Source organism: Limanda limanda, chromosome 2 (genome assembly GCF_963576545.1).
Source record: "Limanda limanda chromosome 2, fLimLim1.1, whole genome shotgun sequence".
Taxonomy (NCBI): domain Eukaryota; kingdom Metazoa; phylum Chordata; class Actinopteri; order Pleuronectiformes; family Pleuronectidae; genus Limanda; species Limanda limanda.
In genome coordinates, this window is record NC_083637.1 from 4,218,014 (window position 1) to 4,242,015 (window position 24,002).

The 24,002-nt window shown below is 43.6% G+C and overlaps 4 protein-coding genes across 4 annotated transcripts; 2 read left to right on the forward strand and 2 right to left on the reverse strand.

Moving 5' to 3' along the window:
* Window positions 1-2,775: 2,775 nt before the first annotated feature.
* Window positions 2,776-3,573, reverse strand: LOC133025712 (ribulose-phosphate 3-epimerase-like). Its single transcript, XM_061092448.1, has one exon. It carries the CDS (start codon window positions 3,564-3,566, stop codon window positions 2,880-2,882), a length of 687 nt encoding a protein of 228 aa, XP_060948431.1. The 5' UTR covers window positions 3,567-3,573; the 3' UTR covers window positions 2,776-2,879.
* Window positions 3,574-6,462: 2,889 nt separating this feature from the next.
* Window positions 6,463-7,702, reverse strand: LOC133021705 (solute carrier family 25 member 3-like). The gene has a single exon (XM_061088671.1). It carries the CDS (start codon window positions 7,636-7,638, stop codon window positions 6,565-6,567), a length of 1,074 nt encoding a protein of 357 aa, XP_060944654.1. The 5' UTR covers window positions 7,639-7,702; the 3' UTR covers window positions 6,463-6,564.
* A 2,309-nt stretch (window positions 7,703-10,011) lies between these two features.
* On the forward strand, window positions 10,012-13,189 carry rps19bp1 (ribosomal protein S19 binding protein 1). The gene is made up of 4 exons (XM_061092146.1): window positions 10,012-10,189; window positions 11,589-11,771; window positions 11,914-12,011; window positions 12,583-13,189. Exons 1-4 carry the CDS (start codon window positions 10,018-10,020, stop codon window positions 12,730-12,732), a joined length of 603 nt encoding a protein of 200 aa, XP_060948129.1. The 5' UTR covers window positions 10,012-10,017; the 3' UTR covers window positions 12,733-13,189.
* Window positions 13,190-14,812: 1,623 nt separating this feature from the next.
* atf4a (activating transcription factor 4a) lies at window positions 14,813-19,604 on the forward strand. Its single transcript, XM_061083501.1, has 4 exons — window positions 14,813-15,058; window positions 17,023-17,187; window positions 17,294-17,587; window positions 17,924-19,604. The coding sequence occupies exons 2-4, from the start codon at window positions 17,139-17,141 to the stop codon at window positions 18,901-18,903; spliced, it is 1,323 nt and encodes a 440-aa protein (XP_060939484.1). The 5' UTR covers window positions 14,813-15,058; window positions 17,023-17,138; the 3' UTR covers window positions 18,904-19,604.
* The last annotated feature ends 4,398 nt before the right edge of the window (window positions 19,605-24,002 follow it).

Consider the following 24,002-nt stretch of genomic DNA (forward strand, 5'->3'; position numbering starts at 1 on the left):
TGCCAACGGGTAATCCTAGAATTAAAATCCCTCATGCGATGAAGCCACTGCAGGGCCCTGTGGTCCGTCTCAATGACAAAGTCTTTGCCCACCAGATAGTACTTAAGAGTGTCAATGGCCCACTTAATAGCCAAAGCCTCTTTCTCGACAGTGGAGTAGCGAGTCTCGCGAGGGAACAGTTTACGGCTCACGTACTGTACTGGTTGTTTGTCTTCCCCCTCACCCTGCAACAACACTGCCCCCAGGCCAAGGCCTGAGGCGTCTGTCTGCACCGTAAAGGGCAAGGAAAACTCCAGGCTCTGGAGCACAGGATCCAGACACATACTTTCTTTCAAGTCCTGAAAAGCTGCTTCACACCACAGTGATTTAGATTTCACCATCAGCTCACGCCTCCACAGAGAATCCCCTTTGCCCTGTTGGGACTGAGGCCCCAGTGATCTGAGTTTTCAGACAAAGGCTCATAAAACTTGAGGCCTAAACGCAAGGCTGAGACCAGCCTAAAGTTTCCTGGGTGTCGACACCCCAACCCCCCAGCCGGCCCTGGGGGAAGATGTTGCAAGCAGCTCTCCAGAGACCTAAATGAAACCTGAGACGTCCACTGAGGGCGAAGCCCGCCCCTTGTGGCCAAATTCTGATAGTTAACTGGCTGAGGGCCACACTGACCCTTGACCCCTCCTCCAAGGGGCCGGTACCTTTCAGGTGGTATAAAAAGTGCTGAGCTCACAGAAATCTTTCTCTTTAACTCCGATGCTGACGTTGCTCCTAGACCCCCCCGGGGTCTTACTAGTTAACCCAGCAACTTCAGGAGGGAATAACTACTTGACTCTTTGTCTTTTTACTCCAGCACTGACGTTCCAGCCAGGCCTCTCCAGGTCTGACCAGAGGTTCCAGTCGCTAAAGGAGACGACTAACACTCTTTGTCCTCTTTTTAACTCCACTGCTCAAGTTGTAACTAGGCCTCCAGAGGCCTTACCAGACGACTCAGTAACTAACTGCTGGTCCAGGCGGACCAGCTGCAGCACAGCTTAAGAGACTACGAGCTATTCACTGGACTTCCAGGATATCCGCGCGGAACGCGCACGCACCCCACGAAACCACGGCCACAGTAAGAGGCGAAACTGTCTGGGCAGATGTTAGTTTAATACGTAGCGTATTGTTTTAATACTTGAGTGTATTTTGTTTTGTAGGAGACCGCTGTGTCTCCAGTGTTAAGCCGCGGCGAGTCGCTACTTCCGGTTTCCGGTTTAACGGCAGTGTTTGTGTTACAGTAATGCGTGCCGTGAGAAGCGCCTCCGGCCGCGCTGTTAACGTCCGTGTGAGTCTGCAGTGATTTTACCGATCAAAACCTCAGCCCACAACGTTCGCTTGAGGGCTGAGTGGTGAAACCACTGTTAACTTATCTCCGGCGTATTTTTAAGAGTTCGTTCTCTCCTTGCATGCTTCCTCTCTCTCTCTCTCTCTCCCCCTCTCTCCTAAACCTACGTATATACACGTCCGATATGTATTCATACAGTTCATGTTGTAGAGATAGATCTTTACTTAATGAGCCTGAACGCACCTCGACGCCATTCGGCGTCAAAGCTAAGCTCAGACAAGGAATCCCTTTGTCCTTGTGTCCACGTTGTGTCTCACACGTGGTTCGTCGGCCATAGGAGATTATTCATCTCTAGACCCGCCTTCCATTCTGGCTCTTAATTCATAAACGAATCTGCCATTTTTGTTTTGTAGTCAGACCACCATTTTGAGAGTTTTTCAGCCTAATGACTCCTTGAATCATTGTCTGCCTCCATCTTAGATGTGACGTCACCACGTGACTGCGTCATCGCCACGCCCCCTTCTTTTTCTCTCTCTCTCGCTCTCTCACACACACACACACACACACACACACACACACCTACACAGAGACACATTGATAGACACAGACAGATACACACACACACAGATACACATAGATGAATACATGTGTGTTCTAAATTGTGATAAGCTGCTGCTGTTGTTATCTTTGAAATATTGGAGTTTGTTAAAATGATGAATCATTAAATAACATTAACTTTATTTCACATACACACATGGACACACATACAGAGAGACACTTTGACACAGACACACACACACACACCCAGAGACAGACATTCATAGGTAGACCGCAGGTTTTACATGTATTTTCTGAATTGTGATAAGTGCTGCTGCTGTTGTTATCTTTGAAATATTGGAGTTTGTTAAAATGATGAGTCATTGAATAACACTAACTATATTTCCCCTTTCTTTAATAAATGCTTTTGTAATTAAAGTATTTGTAGTCTGTGATTATTTGTGCATAAGTGTGTGAATACAGCTGGATTACGATAGCCTGTGCTCGAAACTCGAAAACCCTTCATTGTTTAAGAAATAATCATTAATATTAACTATTGAGATTATTAATTTAATATGTATCATATGAGACTGATATTTATAGTTTGACGCGTTGGTCCCTGTAACCAGGGTGGTGCCCCGCTACGATAAGCAAATATTACAGAGTGTATCATTCTTAATTGATAATTTTATTGTTTTCATTGATTATTTAACTATTCTTAATGGATAACCTTATCATTTCTAATTGATTATTTTACTACTCTTAAGTGATAGCCTTATCATTTTTAATTATTTTTAATAAATAATTTTTATTATTTTAATAATCAAATTTCATGATTATTAATAATTAGCCAAAGTCAAGTCTACTCCTATTGCACAACAGCCCTGACTGTGAACCTCCCCTACCCTGACCTCTGCCCCCCCAGAAATGTCCGTAATGAGTCTGTTCCTCTGGCTGGTTGTGGTGAGTGGCTTGGATTGGGTGGAGTGTCACCATGGGGGATCTCCAGAGGACACAGGGACACAGCTCAGCGGTCCAGCGAGCGTTTCTGAATCGCCTCGGCCACCACCGTGCGAAGGAGAGCGATGACAGAGCGCGGGTCCTCGTTTCCAATCACAGCGCTGCCTGACACAATCATGTTGGCCCCTGCCTCTGCACACTTGTGAATGGTGTCAGGGCCGACTCCTCCATCAACTTCAATGTCCAACGAAGGGAACTGACTCCGCAGCCAGCTCACCTTGGGCATCATGTCCTCCATGAACTTCTGACCTCCAAAGCCAGGTTCAACAGTCATGACCAGTGCCATGTCGATTTGGTTTGCCCAGGGGGCCAGTTCCTCCACCGCTGTGCCAGGTTTTATGGCCACACCCACCTTCATGCCGCTCTCTCTTATCTCCTTGATGAGGTTTCCAGCGTTGCTCGTGGCCTCCAAGTGGAAAGTGTACTGGTTGGCTCCTGCTGCAGCCATGGGCTTCACCCACTGCTCCGGCCGGGACACCATCATGTGCATGTCAAAGAAGGCTTCCTGAACGCTTGACTTCCTCAGGCTCTCCACCATGGGATGACCAAATGTGATATTAGGGACAAAGTGCCCGTCCATGACGTCCAGGTGCAGGAAGTCCGCTCCGCACTCCATCATCCGCAGGCACTGGCTGCCCAGACAGGACAGGTCGCTGCTCAGGATGGACGGACCGATCTTCGCACTGTACGCCATGCTGTCTGTCTGTGTGTGTGTGTGAAGAGGCTAACACTAGCTGCAGTTAGCCATGTCACGAAGCTCGACTTCCGCTGGGGACCTTCAAAGTAAAACCAAGAAGCTTTAACAGCTAATAAACTAAATTCCATATGCCTTGAACCATGCACGGTAACATACTTAACACACTTACTACTTGAAGGCATAACCAACTATTCATATAACAGCCTAAACAATATCAAACCGAACGCGGGTTCACTTCCGGTTATACCCGGAAGTCGAGCGTCTATTTATATCCGTATTTCCGGACTGCTCGCCTTCCACAAACACACCGACGCAACACTGAACCACGGTAACATGCAACACATACACTTAACATCTCGTCATGATTATACGTGTAAACGGGTAGTGTACTACTGCCGTGACGGGACGCCGTTCGAAAACATGAGGCGCACTATTATGAACAATGTGCATGATAAAAAGGACACCATGTTTCAGATGATGAAAGACAACATGCTGGAGCAACTAAATAAGATGAGGGTATGTCAGATTTCATATATCTACAATTCGAGGTAATAATATTCAAGTGCTGTGTGTATCATTCTGAAAGATGCTTTTTCTACATTCACTGTCTGAATCTAAAAACACATCTAAACAATTAATACATGTATGATTCAGCAAATCCTGAATACATAATTTGGCTGTGTGAGTGAAAAGTAATACCGATGGTTTTGATTTAGGGGAAAATCTTTAAAAATCTGGAGGAAACCCTGATGGAATCAATTGAGCGGTCACTCTGGACGGATGACTGCTCATTCCCAGGTAGAAAACATATGATAGAACTACACACGCAATGCTAACGCTAGCGGCTAGCTGCCCATGACATAGCATCCGCACCGAGCAGAGAATGAATTGGCAGGTTTACGTTTCGTCGGCGTTAACGAGCGATCACACGCGATTTCACGACCCGAGGCGGACACGTGACACGCACGATTTCACACGTAAAACAGCGAAGTGCGCAGAGTCAAACCCCATTTAAACCGCAAAAACCGACGGGAAACATTCTCTCGAATTCATACCGGGCTCTTCTCTACAGCTACCAGATCCTCCATGTTGGAATTTGCTTACCGACTTACGTTCAGACGTAGTGCGTAGGCGAAAGGTTGTCTGGGTAATGTAGTTCATTTCAGGCTTTTTAACTACTTACACAGCTAACTTCAACGTAGCCAAGCAGTACTTGTACTTGAAATTGAAAGTCCTTCTTACAACTTAAAGGTCCAGTGTGTAGGATTCAGGTGAAAATGATTTGTTGGCAGAAATTGAAGATGAAATCATCCGAGTGATTTTTTGATCAGTGTGTTTCATCTATGTTGTCAAGCACGTGCACAGACATTTTGGGGGGCAGGGGCTCAAACCAAAAAAAAGGGCAACCATCGCCAAAATTATTTATGAATTAAAAAACAATAATCATAAATAAAAACAATATTTGAATGTATTAATTGGTATGTGTTAAAGGTAGGTATGACGATGAGCGGCTGAGCTAGCTGGAAATCACTCTCAGGAGTACTTGGAGATGCTGGTGTAAGAGGGTATTTTATTATTCCCAAAATAAGGCTTACAAGGCAGTAAATATAAAAGAAAACAAAAGAGCAAAAGAAAACAAATAGGCACAATGGCCCAATCTTTTTTTTTTTTTTTTTTTGACGCCATTTTATTTTATTAGAATAACCATATTTTCTAATGACAGAAACTGATTAAACCAGACAGGGGTTTCTACAGAGGAATATTTCCATGTTGGTAAGCGACAGACCTCCATGATCTGCTTGTTTAAAATATACATGAGTAGCAGCTCTGTTCTCTGAGCAGAGCTGCACGAGCCGAGGACATAAATATTAGGGATGAGCGAGTACAGCATTATCTGTATCTGTTAAACATATGAATTATCCGTATCCGTACTCGGAGTGGGCGGGGCCTAACCCGGAAGTGGGTGTGATTTAACCCGGAAGTGGGATGGTTCAACATAACTTTCTTTTTTAACTTTGAAATTTTTTTATGATTTTTATTTTTATTTTTTATTTTTTTAATTTATTTCCACACCAGGTGTGTGTGTGTGTGGGTGCGTGTGTGTGTGTGTGTGTGTGAGATGTAGCGAGGGACGTTCACTGTCTCCCGGAGAAATGAACACTCTGTGTTTTTAGTATAGAAAGACGTGAATTATATTCGTTCACAAGTCATACAGACTGGTTTTGTTATTTTCACTTTACATTAACACTTAAAGTTTAGTGCAGTGTAATTGTTTGCCGTGATAATTAAATGCCAATGGGATAATAAATGACAATTTCAAACCATACAAACTGTCATGTTGTACTGTATTTAATAGAGGTTTACTTTACTGTAAAGTAAGTGTAAATGTAAAGTGAAAATAACAAAACCAGTCATTATGACTTTTATACAAATATAAATATAATTCACGTCTTTCTATACTAAAAACACAGAGTGTTCATTTCTCCGGGAGACAGTGAACGTCCCTCGCTACAGCTCCAGCGCTCCTCTACTGAGCCAATGCAGGTCTCGTGAAAATTTTTCCAAAGAATCGTACCCGAAGACCCAGTCGGGAAATGAACGAATCATTTCTGCTTCCTTGACTGAGCCTATGGAACAGTCCCGATGCGCAGTGAACCTGAGGGACTGAGAGACAGAGAGCTGTTCTGTGAGTGAGTGAGCAGAGCCGTGTGTGACGGGAGGAGCGCTGTGACGCTGTGTGAGGATTTTCATTCAGTCCGAGCACAGATAATGACTCCGATTACTCGTATAATAATCGTACTCGGCAAAAGTGCTTAATCCGTACCGGATACTCGTTTCAGCCGAGTATCCGGCTCATCTCTAATGAGTAGCAGCTCTGTTGCTGCACGAGCCGAGGACATAAATATAGAAAACTGCCGTGTGCGCTCTGGGGTTCAGATGAGTCGTCGGCTGGAGGCTGAGGCTCAGTGGAGGAATGGAAGGAGGGGCTGTGTTTTTACTCTGTGAGGCCGAGCTTCTTCTTCAGGGACTCGGGCATCTCGGGGGGAGGGGGACGGGGCAGGCGGAAGTAGACCTTGACTGAGTCGTAGATGAACCACTGCAGTGCAGTCAGAGTACCGATCATGATGATACGGGCAACCAGACCCTTCCACACACCTTTGGGTCCAAGCTTCCAGAGGACCCCCATTGCAGTGCTGCCAGACTCCTTGTTCAGCACAGACACCACTGAGTCAGCAGGATGGGACACGATGGCACAGAACACACCGGCAATGTATCCAGCCACGAATGTGACGACCAGCTGCTCGGACTTGCTGCACTCATTGCGGGGCTTAGGAACAGCATACTTGTAGAGCAACTCCACAGTGCGCTCAAAGCAAGAAAACTTCATCATGGTGTAGGGAATCTGTCTCATCCACAGAGGCACCACACCCTTATAGAAAGCCCATATCCCCTCCTCTCGGAACATCTTGGGAACGGCCTCTCTGAGGGTGTTAGCGAAGCCTGGTTGGGTCTGGATACGAACTTTTACAGCCTCCATGGGAGCCAGAGCGATGTCAGCAAAGAACTCTGCGCTGGCTGAGGCAGCCAGGTACAATGATGTCCTCCAAAGGTAGGTGTTCTCCTCTCCAATCTGCTCACTGTAGAAGATCTTAAACATTTCGTAAAAGCCAAACTTGCACAGGCCCTGCATGGAGTAGCCAATGAAGGTGGGGGCCCAGCCCTTTGCCAAGCCTCTGACACCATCTTCCTTCACTGTGATTGAGAAGCCTCGGCCAATGCTCTTGTATTTATCTGGGTCCACCTGCAGACGGCACTTGACAAGATCGAGGGGCACAACTGCTGTGTGTGTTATACCGCAGCTCAGGATACCCCCAAACCCACACAGGGCATAGTACTTTGAGGAGCCAAAATCGCAGCTGACTTCCTCGTCTGCGGTGGCGGCCGCTGCCAGTCTGCGGGTCGTCTGTCCATGGAGACTCTCGCGGAGCTCCTCCACTTTCTGGAGATTGAACAGGGGGGCGCTGAACGGGTTGCCCCGGGCGAGCTGCGTCAAAGCGGTCGGGTACATGGTGGTGGTCCTGCCTGCTGGCGGAGTCTGTTCGTATCTTAAGATGGCGCCTCCGCTTCGCTGTGACCGGTCGCTCAGAGACCGGATGACCTCCCGGTCACAATGGCCCAATCTAATGATTACAATAGCAATATACTTTACAGAAAAACACTTCTTGGGAGCTCGCAGACTCACGTCCTCTCAGTTGCAGCCCCCATCACATCATGAAGGCCCGGCTTAAATGGGACCTACCCCGCACCCACAACTGGAACAAACCAATATAACATTCTCCACAGGGGTGGCCCAGGTCCGTAAAACCAAGAAGCTTTAACAGCTAATAAACCAAATTCCATTGCCTGGAACAATGCAAGGTAACATACTTAACACACTTACTACTTGAAGGCATAGCCAACTATTCCTATAACAGCCTAAACAATAATAAACCGAATGCGGGTTCACTTCCGGTTATACGCGGAAGTCGAGCGTCTATTTACGTCCGTATTCCCGGCCTGCTCGCCTTCCACAAACACACCGACGCGACACTGAACCACGGTAACATACACTTAACATCAACACATACACTTAACATTCGTCATGATTATACGTGTAAACGGGCAGTGTACTACTGCCGTGACGGACGCCGTTCGCTCCGTCACAGTATGAATGAGGTGATCAGCTGTTACAGAATGACTGATGCTTGTGTGTTTCTCAAACAATCTTTGACCTCTCGCTGGAATTCGACATATTTGTTCATTTTTGCTTGAAAATAAATATCAAAGTAAATTTTCACCACTTTCTAACTTTCTGCAAATTTTGGTAAGAAGTTGAGCATGGTAAAGCCCTCAAAAAGCCAATTCATTTGCCTGAATAATAATAATAATAAAAATACCCACCTTGTTTCTTCTGTCAGTCAGTAAGGTCAAGCTCAAATCATGGCCGCTGAGGTCGTAGAGGCACTTCTGGTGTGAACAGAAACTGCAACACTGCCAGTTTATGTAAAGTCAGTGTGGCATCAAAGGCAAGTGCCTCTGATGCCACATTGACTTTGTTGCCTCTGAGGCAGCTGCCATTGATTCCACACTGTTTAAAGGCAGAGATGGGATATCGTAGGCATTATCAAAGGACTCTTAGTTAAATACACTAACATTCATAAGAACATTTAAAATGAACTTATTGTTTCTCCTTCAACTTCAATATATTTTGTATGAGTTGGGAACTTCTATGGCGTAAAAGCGTCAGTGCATATACTAGACAAATGACAAACGTAGCTGTACACAACAAACAGTTACTGACCTACTACTTTTGAACCAAGTTGTATGCTCATGTCTTCAGTGTTCATATGAATTCAGTTAACTGACAATGACTCCATGGACACTAATATTGATACAGGCAGGTTTATCCTGTTAAGATTAAGATTAAGATACATTTATTTGTCCCAAACACATGCACAGACATGCACAAGCACACTCATGCAAGGAGGGAAATTTAACCTCTGCTTTTAACCCATCTGGTGCAGGACACACAGAGCAGTGGGCAGCCGTGTACGGCGCCCGGGGAGCAGATGTTGGGGGAGTAAGGTGCCTTGCTCAGGGGCACTAGACAGGGTAGGGAGAATCCTCTTGGATTTTTGGACAGATCAATCCAGGTTCATCTTTTTGTTGTTTCTCCGTGGAGTCGAACCAGAGACGAAGAATAAAGTGAAAATACTATTCTTACTGATATTGAAGCAAACTGTTTTTTATACTTTCCTGGCTAACCATTTATTTCAAGCACATCTCCACAAGGGCTGCCGAGTACAACTTGAATCATTTGAAAAATGTTGCTGCTGATGACAGATAGACATTCAAAATGTCCCCTATTATTTTTGTATGTTTGAGTAATTTGTGCAAATGCAAATCATGAGTAAATTTTCACCACTTTCTAACTTTCTGCAAATTTTGGTAAGAAGTTGAGCATGGTAAAGCCCTCAAAAAGCCAATTCATTTGCCTGAATAATAATAATAATAAATATAAATAACTATTTTTAAATCGATGTAATATTCAAAATGTTGATGTAAACTGTAATGTTAGATGATTTTTAGTGACTATGGTGTGAATTGTTTTATTTTAAGGACTTTGAATGCATTGAGGTAAATAGAAAATACCCTCTCACCTGACACCTTTGATGTCAGTGTTCGGGCCCTAATGAAGTGCAGCAATAATAACCATTTAACACCTGGTACTTTGTGTTGAAATGTGCTCTATAAATAATTTCATCATTCTTAATTATTTATTTATGTATTATTATTAGTTGTAGTAGTTGTAGCAGTAGCAGCGTTGTTGTTATCAGGTAGGAACAGACGGTTCGGCTGTTTCCTACCCGGTAGGTTTTGACCGGTGCACACAGAAGTGTCTCTGCGGATGTTAACGGACTCACGTGTCGCTGCTCGGCTGGTTTCCTCGTTGTCTCTTGTGTTGTGGACTCGTTGTGTTGTGTTTTGTGTTGTGCACTCGTTGTGTTGTCTCCGTGTCTCCAGGATGTCCGCGTCTCTGCTGCGGAGAGGACTGGAGCTGCTCAGCCACGACATCAAAGGTCAGCGCAGCCTGTTAGCTCGGAAGCTAACGAGCATTAGCATCGTGTGGGAGGTTGCCATAGATATATATATATAAAGACTAGATGTCTCGTCTGCGTTACCGGCCAACGGAGCCGGACGTCCGCACATGGCGGCCATCTTGCTAGAGGCAGCTCGCTCACCCATAACATTGTGTTGGTAGTGGTAAATAAACATAACTTGGTCAATTTTCAACCGATTTTTAAACGGGTTAGTTTGTTATAAACGTCGGAGATGTAGATATGACACTGCACACTTATGAATAATTATGTTATTTTCTAAAAAATTGAATAATTTATGCAGTGTCATAACTACATCTCTGACATTTATAACAACCCATACCGTTCAAAAATCGGTTGAAAATTGAGCAAGTTATGGTAATTTAAAAGGTACGCACCACTGCAACACAATGTTATGGGTGAGCGAGCTGACTAGCAAGATGGCCGCCATGTGCGGACGTCCGGCTCCGTCGAACGAGACATCTAGTCTTTATATATATCTATGGTTGCTCTCATTCATGCTGCTGATGATAATGTAGCTACATTTATCTTGAGTTGCATTGACTTTCATCCAAAGGAACAATTTATCAAGTGTTTAATGCTCAGGAAACTGTCATTCACACATTTTGAAGTTTAAATTTGAAATTAATATCAAAACTTAATTTCCTACGGTCATGAAAAACCTGGAAAAGTCATGGAATTGTTAAATGTTTTATTTCCTGGCCTGGAAAAGAGCTTGAAAAAAATTAAATCCTAAAAGTTTTGAAGAAGTCATGGAAATTTGTTGTATTCACATTTTCATGTCGTTCAGTTACGCTGAGTTTTAAATAATTCAAATGCTTTTAAAAGAAATAGGCTCAAAATATAAGCAGGCATGTGCTCTCATACTGATTGAAAAGTTCGGTTGGGAAACTTTGCTGGATAATGCACTATGCCAGAGATTCTCATTGTTAGCTTAAATACTAAATTGTCACTTTCATGTATACGCTGAGATTTCACAAAATGTTTGGTCATGGAAATTTGGTTTAAAGTTATTGAAAAGTCATGGAAATCCATTGGTCAAAATGTGTATGAACCCTGTAAAGAACAGAACAGAGATCTTTGAGATTGCCATGTTCTGTACAAAATACAATGATATACGGTGCATAGATTTAACGAAGGAATAAAGAACAGATTGCACACAGTTTATCACAGTTAAAAATATTCTATATAAAAAGCTCTATGAGATATATATCTCAGTAGTCCTCAGATTGCTCGGTCCTCAGTAGTTGTTGCATTTTAGAGTCAAACACAGTGTTTTTGCAGGACTATTTGACCTTGTTTAACTTCTCTCTCTCTCTCTCTCCCTCTCTCTCTCTCTCTCTCTCTGTCCTGTTGCTAGACGTCAATAAAGGGAAGAAGAAGAAGAGGAAGCAGCAGCAGACCCCCAGCTCAGCCACCGTGATGGACCTGGTCAGCACCAAGCGGCAGGGGGTCACCAAGCAGGTCAAGCTGCTGCAGGGGCGCCAGGGCCACGGCAAGAGCAAAGCCACGGTGAAAAACAAGAGGATCAAGTCTGCAGTGGGTGCGTCTGATCGTAGTCCTGCACTAGCACCTTTTTCAGTATCTTTAATGTGTAGAAAAGTTTCAGTTAAATCACACTATTCATAGTGAATGTGCCATCTTTGTAGTAATGTTTGCCTCGTCTCCTGCATTGTCTGTTACAGAGGAGTTCAGGAAGAAGCAAGGGAAGAGCCACATGGAGGCAAACCTCAAGTACTTTTTGGGAACCGTCTGCAAAACCACAGATAAAGACACGTCGAAGGTAAGAACGGCCTCGGTCCTGCTCCACTGGCATCAACATTCAGTCTAGATTCATATTATATATGTTGTGTAAAAGGATATAATACATTAGGCACTTTACAAAGTAAGGTTGGGATGTTGCTATACCGTGGAGGGAAATCCTGCAGTTTCCACCTTCAGCAAACAAGCTTTTAACAGTTTGAAAGCGCCAGCAGATCTGAACCCAGGAAAGGAAATGGAGGGAGAGAGGAGAAAATGGGGATGGGTTTGAGAGAAAACAGAGAGTTAGACCAGGAACAGCAGCACACACTGTTGTATTGTGTCAGAGTGGTTGACCTGTAATAATAGCAATACCTAGAGGTGTAATGGTGTAATGGATAATAACAGTGGCAATTATTAACTGATTAATCATTTTCATAACTTAGTAGACAACTACATTACTTTGCTTCTAAGTACAAATGTAAGAGAGACTTCACAAAGGCTTGTTTGGAACACCATCATAAATGTATGGTTATTTTTCCCTTATATCTGTGTCTGCTTCTTTTCACTTGTCCAATCAAATGAGGTTAACAACTGTTCCTCTTCCCACTTAGATCCAGAATCACAACACAGGGAGACAGTCCAGGGATCACCCGGAGCCACCGGCCAAGGAGCCCAAGGCGGTGGAGTCGGTGTTCACAGAGAAGGAGTTCCAGCAGTTCCAGAAGGAATACTTTGGCAGGACTGTCGAGCAGAAGAAATGAAACAAACACAAAGACACTGCAGCATGAGGAGAGACGTCTGGGCTGCATTTTGTGGATCAGAGTAGATTCCCTGGACCGGGCTATGATCTGGAAGTTGGATCGACTTCACGTCTCATAAAGAAAGAAGGAAACCAGGAGGAGAAACGCTTGTATTCGCTGCTGGTGTTTGGACTTCACACACGGGGAACATTTGATTTACCAGCATGGAATATAATGGGCTGTTATTCATACAACATGAGGAAAAAGAAATGTAATTGTGCCTTGATATTTTATAGTTTAACCATAAACTTGAGTAACAAAACGACAAATACAATATAAATTGAACGGGAATTAAGAAAATAAACTGTAAACATAAATACACATCATTTCTGCATTATTTATTCTATAGAATGCAGTTTTCAAATCAGTGCATACTGGCTACTAGATACTTTTGGACAGGCTCTGGTTATAGACGTTGTCTAGTCATAAGGATCTAATGTGACCATTTTTCAAGAGTTTATGCCTAATAAACATAATGAAATATCTCATACGGGTCATTCATCAACTCATTTCGTCACCTTTATTTTCACGTGTCTAGAATGAAAAAGTAGATTTATGTAGAAATAGACGGATACATTAGACGTTAACCGAATTAGTTCAACGACTTCTCCATAATTCAAGAGATAGATATTCTGATTGTTCTCCATGTGTATTGTTATGATTTCACCTCCAGTCCTGAATTATTTGATTCTGTTGGAACACACATCTAAAGCTTTCTCTTTCGTTCAGGCTGTAGTCGAAATAAGTTTACTTGCAACAAGGTTTTTATAAAAAGGGCTGGAAGAGCTCATGCAAATCAAGGACTTTAAAACATTCTCTAAACTTTATAACCCCCCTTTTTATAGGTTGCATCCTTGTAGGTAACTTTGATTCCATACAGTAAACCCTCTGAACTGAGCAACTCTTGTTTCAGTATTTGCTGTTCTGTGTTAAACCACATGATGCTCAGATATTCCTATAAGATGCTTAAGTGATTCTTCCCACTAGGGGGCGACCCAGCACTGAGCTGTGTGAACTCCAGGGTTCATTCGGTTTGTCCAGCAGCTGCAGTGAAAATTCACAGGAGAGCTTTTTATTGAGTCTGAGCAAGAGGCGGACTGCTGCTGATGTGATGACACACCCACAACTAATACAGAAAAACAACTTATAGTGAAGGGACCGACCACAGAAAGGAAACAGCCTGTCGACATATGTGATGGTAGAATACACAGATATGAATATATGTTCCTACTGAAGTTTGTTCATAAGTAACTTCATGCAATGGATGAATTTATTACAACAACATGTAATGTAATAAACAAATTATGTACTAATTACTTAAATCAATTTGGACTAAGTGAAGGATGAAGAAACCAAAACGTCCAAAATGTGAAAACTGAGAGTTTAATAAAATGTAAGTTTAAGAGGTATATTCCCAGGTTTCTGTTTTCACTGTATATTTACACAACTAAAATATATAAATTAAATATTGTTAAATACGAAAAAATTATAAATCAAATCGTTCTAAAAACACACAAAGGCCGAATGAAAAATGATGTGTCTGAAACTTCCACTCTGTTTAAACATCTTAAAATGAGAATACAGAGAGTTTAATCAAATGTTTAAAGTTTGAAATGTATATTCCCAGGCTTCTGTTGTTTTCACTGTTTATTGAGAAATATTATACACATATTAAATATAGTTTAATATGGACTGAATGAAAGATGATGTATCTAAAACTTCAACTCGTCAACAAGTTTAAAACAGCTACTCAAACTCAAAACGTGTGTTTTGAGTTTAACACAATTCCAAGATTAAAGTTCTTCTCTTTACACATACGATAGTTTGATATTTAATAATTTCGTCTGTGGTATAAAACCGCATCATCAGCTTTATGTTTACATTTTTTTCCGTGACCTATATTCGACGTGTACATAGAGGAACTATATTCTCAAGTCCGACTCCAGCCAATCACAGCCCAGAATCCTGCGGAGTGATCGCAGCTTGGCGGAGGAGCACTGCTAGCGGTGCGTCGCTCTATATAGTCCCGGGTGACCTCCTCCTCCCGTTGACAGGTTCCTGCTCGTCTTCTCTGATTGTTTATGTCCTGACCTGCACCTCCTCCTCCTGCTCCTCCTCCCCCTCCCCGGTGCCTGACTCCTGCTCTCCCGGCTCTCCCTCTCCTCTCCACGGACTCTCTCACCCCTCGCTGCTATGGCTCATTGACGGCGGGCAGCGGCTACTTGTGCAGCGGCATCAACCCGGCAGTGCAGCGGCGAATTGCATCGGCTGGTTCTGGCAAAATGGCGTAAGTACTTTTTAACTGTTTTAAAGTGTTAAATGTTCCGGGAAGAGCTGGAGGAAGTGGTCCGGTGTGTTGGGAGCCGGACGGACTCATGGGAGGGGAGGGGGGCGACTTCCTGGCAGTTCCACCCGGAGAACCAACAGCTGATTGGGGGGGGGGGGGAAATGTGGAGCTTTGTGTCGGTGTCTGGTTTCAGTGTCATCTGAGGATAGACCCGCTCCTCCTCTTCCTCCACCTCCTCTTCTTCCTCTTGTTTCTACTCTTCCTCCTGTTTCTACTCTTCCTCCTGTTCCTCCTCCTCTTCCTCCACCTCCTCTTCTCTCTCTTTCTCCTGCTCCTCTTCTTCCTCCTCCACCTCCTGTTCCTCCTGTTCCCTCTCCTCTTAACCCTCCACCTCCTCTTCCTTCTCTTCCTCCTCTAACTCTTCTTCCTCCTCCACCTCCTCTTCTTCCTCCTCCACCTCCTCTTTCTCATCTTCTCTCTCTTCCTCCTGTTTCTACTCTTCCTCCTGTTTCTACTCTTCCTCCTGTTTCTACTCTTCCTCCTGTTCCTACTCTTCCTCCTCTTCCATCTCCTCTTCCACCTCTTCCTCCTCTTCCTCCTTCACCTCCTCTTCTCTCTCTTCACCTCCTCCACCTCCTCTTCCTCCTCTTCCTCTGTGTTTGGTGAACTCTTTGACAACGTGGCGCGGCCAAAATGGCGCGCGCTCTGTTGTGAAAATGGCGCATGTCCTCACCCGGAGGGGGCGGGGCTTCCGACCGAAACATGACCAAATTAGGCAATGTTGTCCCCCGGTGGTGGGCGGGGGCGTTTCCTAGTCAAATTAACCCCTCCCGCTTCCAGAGAACGGTTGTCCGCTGTCGTGACGTCAGCGGACACGTACGAGGACGTGTCATTCTTTGCAGGAGGGTTGACGTCATGAGGAGAGTTGCAGTAGTAACAGCTGGGGTTGACCCACATCTCTGAATGTTATTAATCATTATATATAACTTTAAACAGCACCTGTACTTATTAAAACTTATAAAGTAAAAGCATCTGGTCTTTCACATGATAAACACATGAAATACAGTTTTATAAAACAGCTGGTAATGTGGTAATCTGGTTTAAAGTAAAGAAATGTACACAAAGTATTTAGGCCCCTAGTTAGGAGAACACACATTTATAAGATAGATAGATAGATTACTTTATTCATCCCCTAAGAGAAATTAAGTCGTCATAGCAGCCGGTATCTTTGAATACAATAAAATACAATCGAATAAAATAAAAAATATTGAGGTAGAAAGAATAAAAACAGAAACGATAAATAGGTAGATAAGGTGCAGTGGCAAGATGATGGTAATAGTACTGATGATATGATGGTAAGGTTATTGTTAGACAGTATATAAAAATAATACAGTATATATAGTATATAATATAACATAATATATATTTATATATGATAGTAATTATACCAATATAATAGCAGTATATAGTAATAATAATCAAGAGTCAAGAGTTTATTGTCATGTACACAACGCTTGCAATGAAATGCTTGGGTCACAATGCTCACAATATTAAAAGCAGACAAAAAAATTAAATAGAAATAAAATATACATATCTAATATATATATATATATATATATATATATATATATATATATATATATATATATATATACGCCTGACAAAAAACTGGAAAAACAATAGTGCAAGTGTGTGCACACAGTAAATGGGTTTTACTAGACAGAAAACCCCTGTCACCTTTGGTTTTTAGCCTAGAACGACGACTAGGTCCAAAATATGTGAAATACAAAAATTCAAATCCAGAAGGAGCCGTAAAGGCCTGTGATAAAGACTAAAGCTGGTTTGTGCCCATTCAGCTCAAAGTGCCTCCACACACCTTTAACCTCTTTAAACCCCACTGAGTGTGTTTCTTTTGTGTTCTCCTCCTAACGTCCCATGTGTCTCTCTGTCCCCCCCCCCCCCAGGTCTCTCTCGGGAACCACCCTCAGCTTTGCTGCCGTCGACAGCAGTACCGAACCCCCGGACTCGCACTCTTTGTTTCTAATCACCCATTCACGTTTAACCCTGACCAGCAGCAGCCATGACACTCTCGCAGCTGGCCTTGGAGGACATGGGGGCCCTGTACTTAGGTTTGTGTTTTTAAATTAACCTGAAGCAGAGTTATGATTTTTAACTTTAATAATTGCGTATTTTGTAGAGCGTCTGATACTTAACGGAAGTTTTCCTTGTGCACAGAACCCTCGTTTCTGGCGGCTGACCACATGGGGCCCCTTCTGGACCAGGATGAAGAAGAAGCTCTTTCTCCCTCCTCTTCTCTAGAGGGGAAGGCGCCAGCCTCGCCCCCCCTCTCTTTCTCCTCCTACGCATCCTCCCTGTCTCCCTATCAGACATTGTCGTCCTCTCCACCCCCGTCCCCTCCTCCCGCCCCCCCCTCCTCGTTCCTGGGAACCAAGGCCGGAGTGGAGTCCCTCCCCTGGCTGAGTGCCGGCGGCCTGCTCGACTCCCACACCAGAGCAGACGATGGCAAAGGTGAGAGACCGGTCAACTGATCATTGGTGATATGTGAAGGACGAGAGGTTCTGCTTCTGAATTGCTTCCAGACCATAAGTACATATTAAAAATCTTCTTTGGTCGGTTTACAAGCAGCAGGTGACAAGGATTCTATTCATACAGGTGAAATAATTGAACTACATTCCTTTAAGACCTGTTTGTTAGGCGTGTGTCTTGGTAAACACTGTTGTCATCTAGAAACATCAGGCAGGTTTTGGTAGAAACAGATTTTAGCTTGAGGTCATGGAATAAATATAAAGATAATTAAATATTTTCCTGCTCTTTGATTAAATGGAAAAACATCTTTGTCAACAGATGACGCCTTTGCCGGCATGGAATGGATGACCGAGAAAATCGACCTGAGTGATTTCGACCTGGACTCCCTCATCGGTGCCTGCTCACCTGATGATGCTCCCAGTTCTCCTGAGGAGCTCCTGGCCTCCCTTGACTCCCAGATGGATCTGGATCTCGACTCCTACGACTCAGCCGTCCCTTCCTCTCCTGAGAGCCTGGAGCTCGGTCTGTCGTTGTCCGATATCCCCGCCCTCCCTCTGGAGCTCCCATCTCCTGTGGAAGCTGAGGCCGAGAAGATGGAGGTGGCTCAGGTTGTTGTGATGAAGACTGAGCCTCCCTCTCCTGCTCCCTCACCGCCTCCCGCCTCTCCAGCTTTCACGTTCGAGCTCAGTGAAGTGGACGTGCTGGACCAAGTGACCACAGCTGTCACCGCCGCCATCATCCAGGACCCAAGTGGAAGCATTGGGACCACCACCCCCATTATGATCTCCCTCCCAATCCCTGGTCCCTTATTGTTGGTTGTGTCCAACAAAGAGGAGCCGGTCCTGGTCTCTGTCCCCGAGCCGTCCAACGACTGTGACGTCGACTCTGGAATCGACTCACTCGCCGGCTCACCGCCTCGTCTCCCCTCTCCTTCTCCCACCCTCTCTTCTACAACTGGTTCCTCCAGGACGAAGCCCTACACCAAACCAGAGCCCACCGCCTCCTCCTCCTCCTCCCCCTCGGCCAAGGCCGCCAAGGTCAAGTCGGTGTCCGGCGCTCCCAAGGTGGTTGAGAAGAAACTGAAGAAGATGGAGCAGAACAAGACGGCCGCCACTCGCTACCGGCAGAAGAAGCGTGTGGAGACTGACCTGTTATCAATCGAGTGTGACGAGCTGGAGCAGAGGAACCAGGAGTTGGAGGAGAAGGCGGAGTCCATCAGCCGTGAGATTCAGTATCTCAAGGATCTGATGGAGGAAGTTCGCAAGCGCCGCAACAAGAGCATCTCTGCTGCTAAGTAAGAGGCTCCAGTGCCCACATGCTGTAACTAGCAGCATTGCAGTCTTGGCAATATATCATTATCTTAAGAGATTAAAGAAAAACGGCACGTGAGGGTGGAAGTATGAAACTTGCGGCTGAATGAGACGTACAGAGCCTGTGGAAGTTGAGATGAGAGTGGAGCAGGGGGCTGGGGGGTCGTCTGGTGAAGCATCTGTACATGCTCGTCTCTCAGTCCCCTGTTCGATCCCCACACGTCCTCCTGTCCCACCACCCGACTGAGTGTGTGTGTCTGTCTTTGTAGACTTGGTTCAAAGGCGTGAGTCCGAGCTCACACTAGTGTTGTAGACTTGACAGATTCCTAAACACTCCTCGCACCAGTTGCCAGAACTCCAAATTCTTACCTTCAATAAAGTGACTCCATGTTACCCACTCCTTTTTTGAAACCCACCCGCCCTGTTTACTGACCTTCTTCTTAACAGCTTCAAGTCCAGAAAGGGTCCTCGAGCCAAACTCCTGATGTCAAACTATCGACGTGTTTCTTATTTTTTTTTCTTTGTGTACATAGGTTTATCTTCCGCTCGCTCATCGTGGCTTCTGTTATTTAAAGCTGGATAAAACCTGATCAGATCTCAAGTAGCTCAGTCTGTTATTGCAGGTGTTTGGTTTTGTAAAATGCTTTGCTTATTTTTTTTTTCTATTAAATATCTCCGTACGCAAGTGACCTGTGTGATGTGCTTTTTCAATCTTCTCGTGCCTGAAAAGGCGACTTTCCTCGACTTTTAATGTCTGTATCTAAATTCAAGAAGTGGAATTTCATTTAGCTGATTTTAAGTGTCTAAAAACAGTTTTGCTAAAATTCAGCATGGAATTCTCAAGTGTTTTTCTAATGTGACTCAGAGGAAAAGACAACTGCCATAAACTAATCAGGTTTAATCAACAAACCAAAAACATTCAATATTCAGCCTTAAGTGTCTAGTTATCAACAAAAAGTTCATATCTGTAACAACTTTGTGAGCAGGCCTTTAATTTCTGATAAAGTTGAAACAGGTTTTTCATCTGATAGTTTCCTGTTAAGTTGACATTTCATTAAATGTACACTAGTGGAATTGGGCCTGAATTTACTAATGAAACATTAATGAGGTATTGTAGAGGTAATACAGAGCTCAGCAAAAATGCACCAGTATTCTACTTCTCCTAGTTGTAGGATTTACATGTGAGTCACAGAGCTCTCATCTTTAAACTCACTTTGCTAAGTCATAGAAAAATAACACCCCTGATAAGCCGGTGGCCGGAGGAGGGTGTGAACGCTTGAGGATCAGTTAAAGAATAAAACCTCTGATCTGCCAGAGTTCCATCTGTCGAGTTGGTTCGGTTCCTCCTTAACTGACATAAAACTCATTATCAAACGAAAATGGAATTTCTCTGTTACTAAAACAGATCTAAAGAACAATCTCAAGTTAATATACGCAAGGCATTTTGTACAAAAGATATCAAATGTTTATATGTTCGATTTAATTCAACATAATTCTCGAAAGGCAAAATATTGATACAATAAGTTTAAACAACAGTTCAAAGTACAAACGTTGTCACCATGTGTTTATATGATAAAAGATAGAATTTCCTTGTCCGTTTGATATATTATAAGATCGTCTTCTCTCTATTCTCGACTTTTTTCATTTTTCCCGTCTCTGTGGACTTTTTATTTGCAATATGCAAAACCCAGCAGGTTTAAAAATACAGTTCCTGGCAGTTTGCATGTGCAAATAAATTCCTGAGGTTGAACCTGAAAGACAAGTTCAGACCAGTCGACTGAAACCTCCGTCTCTACCTGGAGCTTTCAGTCAGGAGGCGAGAGAGCCGGGGGTGGGGGGGGGGGGTGGGGGGGACGGAGCGAGTAACAGCTGGGCCAGTGTTTTACGAGAAGGTCCTTCCTTGTAATCGTGAAAACAGAAAACACTCACCAGGGTCTCACAGGGAGGGTTTCACAGGCGGGCGATAGGGGGGGTGGAGCACAGATGTCTCAGTTTGAGTGTGTGTGTGTCTGTGTGAAGATATCTGTGTTTGGGTTTATCTTCAGGAGTGAGGACATCTTGTGGAATTGTGGGCCGGTCCCTTAACGTTCAGGGTTAAGAATTAGGTTTCGGTCAGAGTTAGACATTAAGATGTGATAGTTTACTTAAGGTTTGGGTAAGTTATGAATTGCTCCTGGTTAAGGTCAGAGGTCATGTTCTGGTTGGGCTGTTAGTAATGAATGGACGTCTCTGTGGTGCCTGTGGATAGGTGTGTGAACGTGGGTGAGACATTTTGCACTTCAGAGCAGTTGCCTGTTTGGTCACTGCTTCAAAAAACACACAACTTTAAACACATCCGTAGTTTACTGGTTTTAACACAAACAACATTAAAATGAGGTTTGGTTCTGATGAAAGTTTTTCCTCTTGGGACTGAATGAAGTGGACGTAGTATCTGACCGGGACCCGGACGTGTGTGAGAGCTCAATGTGCTGACTGGTGTCGAGCAGCTGTGTAAATTTAGTCGTGGCAGTGAACCCACACACACCCACACACACACACACCCACACTCCTCCCTGACAGATTCCTCAGTAGAGAGGCCTTGCCCTCCTGGGAACGCTCCGATAAGAAGCGCTGACTGAGCCGTCGACCTGAAGCAGAAGCGATAACACGGGACTCTCTATTGTGACTTGGATATTTAGGTCACAGCTGAGTTACCTGAGAGCTCAGCACATGTTAATCCTCATGATTAATACAAGTGTCCACATGCTTCGGACTCCACTAGTTCTGCTGATTCCTGTTGAGTGTGGCTGTTGAAAGAAGAGTAGGGCGTGGACACATTTCTTTAAAATGATTATTTATAATAAAGTATAATTAAATTGTTAGAAATAGAAAATTAGTCACGTGAAAGGACATTTAGAGTGAAGATTGACTGACGTGCTTTAGTTTCCCAGTCATAAAGCAACCATTAAATAATAAAGAATATAAAATACTTTATTTCATACATGTGATACGGTTTTTTTTATATCATGTTTCTCAGATACTTGTCTGGAGAATAGAAACACTTTTCCATGTTGTTGCATAACTCAAAGAAACCATGTTGTTATTTCATTGAAATGACTCAGCAAGTCTCTGTGTGTCTGTGTGAGTCTATAGTGTGCACGGCATACAAACACACAACTTATCACATGTCTGTCTTTCTCTTTACTTTAAGTTTCTTTCCAGGGGTTTTCAGTATTCAGTTTTTATTTTCTCCAGATGTGAACCGATCTGTTTTCTCTTGTCCTGTGAGTTGTGATCCTCAGACATCAGTATTTAAACTGACTTTGTGATATGATCCGAACTAGAATGGCCCTCAGGAGAAATTATGAAATGAAAATTGAAAATGTTTATGTTTGATATAATATGTCCCGTCACGATTCCCACATATTTCTTTGAGAAATCAACAAAAATGTTTGATGTCGCAACATTAAAGAAGAAATCCCTGATCAGGATCTGCACCAAAATGAATGAGGTCCTTCCTAATTACCAGCGAAACAAACACAGAGTAAAACACAACCTCTTTGGTGGAGCAGCTTTGTGATCCCGGATGAGACCAACAGATCTTACACCACTTGTTTTAATTTGCTGTGCAAAATTTCAGGTTTTATAAGAAGGGAAAATCCTTTAATTACAGTCTGTGGGGATGAGATTCTTTTATTGGTGGAATAAAAAAACATTTCAGAACTTTCCTCCACTGTTTGTGGATCTCTCAAACTTCATATCATCTGTGGTCAGACCTTAAATTGCTGTATCGTGCTCCTTCTGCATGGATAATGACATCTGACATATGATTAGTGACTGTGTGATGAGCAGTGTGTGGGAAGAGGGAGAACCGGTTCTCATGTGATTCATCCCCACGTGAGACGAGTGACCTTAAGAATCCAGAGTAGGTTCATGTGCACGTGGAATCCGGTTTCTGAAGGAGACACTTTAAACACTCAGCTCACACCCGGATCCACAAAAGAGAGAAGTTGGATTTAGTGCAGAGGATTAATAAAATGAGTTGTGTGCTGAAAGTGATCTGTGCTTGTTTGATTTCTCATGTGAGCGGATGGTGGCTCCAACGTTTATTCTTGTCTCATCACGTTACTCTGTTGTCGCCTCCCACAATTCAACAAAGACAGTTGCAGGGACAGAATCTGTGTGTGTGTCTGTGTGCAGTCATGTGTCTCAGGTCAGGAGGTATTTAACGACTGAGTTGTTCTGAACCAGGACACAACAGAATGCTTTGTAGGAAGGAAAGTTAAAAGAGGGAAGGTCCCTCCTGAGGGAAGCCAGAGGGATACATGAAGAACTGAATTAACAGTCCTGGCTCTCTCTGGGATGGTTGTGTGTTGTGTTACATTCACACAAAGATCATAAAACTGATGAATTCTTTGTCTTTTCTCTTGTTGGTATAAATCATAGTTTTTCTATGAAGATGGACGACAGATTTCTACTTTCTCTCACTGTCCAGAAATGAAGCAAAACTATGTGGTGAAGACGTAATTTGGAGCCAGAGTCTGCAGAGTAGCGATAAGGGGTGGAGCCACGACATCGAAGTACTGAATTGTTCGACCAATCGCGAGTCAGTCTCAGCTGTCAATCATGATGTTTTACCCCGTTTATGCAATATGAAAAAAATATTAAAACCAAACTTGGCAGACACACATCGAACTGGCTTAAATGACAAAGAAAATATTATTTTATGTGTATTTTGAGCTTTAAGTTTGGCCCATGTCCCACCCGCTAACATGGAGAAGGAAGGGTTTATGACCTATACTGCAGCCAGCCAGCAGGGGGCAATCAAGCGTCTTTGGCTTCACTTTAGGGAGCTGTCCATCTTTGTATACAGTCAATTAAATAGGCTCAGTATTGAACATTGCTTTATATCATTCCAGTATTTGTATATGTACGCTAATTATGAAGCTAAAATGAACCAGTTACCTAAGCTGACAAGAGTAGAACATGGGGAAGTAGCCTAGCTCTGTCCGAAGGTGAAATTACCTGTGATACCTCTAACGCACAAATGAGCATTTCACCCAAAGTTTAAACTATATTCTTTCAAAATACACATAACTTTGTTTCCC

Excerpts from the sequence above, each read along its gene's own strand:
- LOC133021705 (XM_061088671.1), bottom strand. The coding sequence starts at position 7,638 with ATGTACCCGACCGCTTTGACGCAGCTCGCCCGGGGCAACCCGTTCAGC.
- atf4a (XM_061083501.1), top strand. The coding sequence starts at position 17,139 with ATGACACTCTCGCAGCTGGCCTTGGAGGACATGGGGGCCCTGTACTTA. Across the intron at positions 17,188-17,293 it reads CATGGGGGCCCTGTACTTAG|AACCCTCGTTTCTGGCGGCT; the intron begins GTTTGTGTTTTT and ends CCTTGTGCACAG. Across the intron at positions 17,588-17,923 it reads CAGAGCAGACGATGGCAAAG|ATGACGCCTTTGCCGGCATG; the intron begins GTGAGAGACCGG and ends CTTTGTCAACAG.
- LOC133025712 (XM_061092448.1), bottom strand. The coding sequence starts at position 3,566 with ATGGCGTACAGTGCGAAGATCGGTCCGTCCATCCTGAGCAGCGACCTG.
- rps19bp1 (XM_061092146.1), top strand. The coding sequence starts at position 10,018 with ATGTTAACGGACTCACGTGTCGCTGCTCGGCTGGTTTCCTCGTTGTCT. Across the intron at positions 11,772-11,913 it reads GAGGATCAAGTCTGCAGTGG|AGGAGTTCAGGAAGAAGCAA; the intron begins GTGCGTCTGATC and ends TGTCTGTTACAG. Across the intron at positions 12,012-12,582 it reads CAGATAAAGACACGTCGAAG|ATCCAGAATCACAACACAGG; the intron begins GTAAGAACGGCC and ends CTTCCCACTTAG.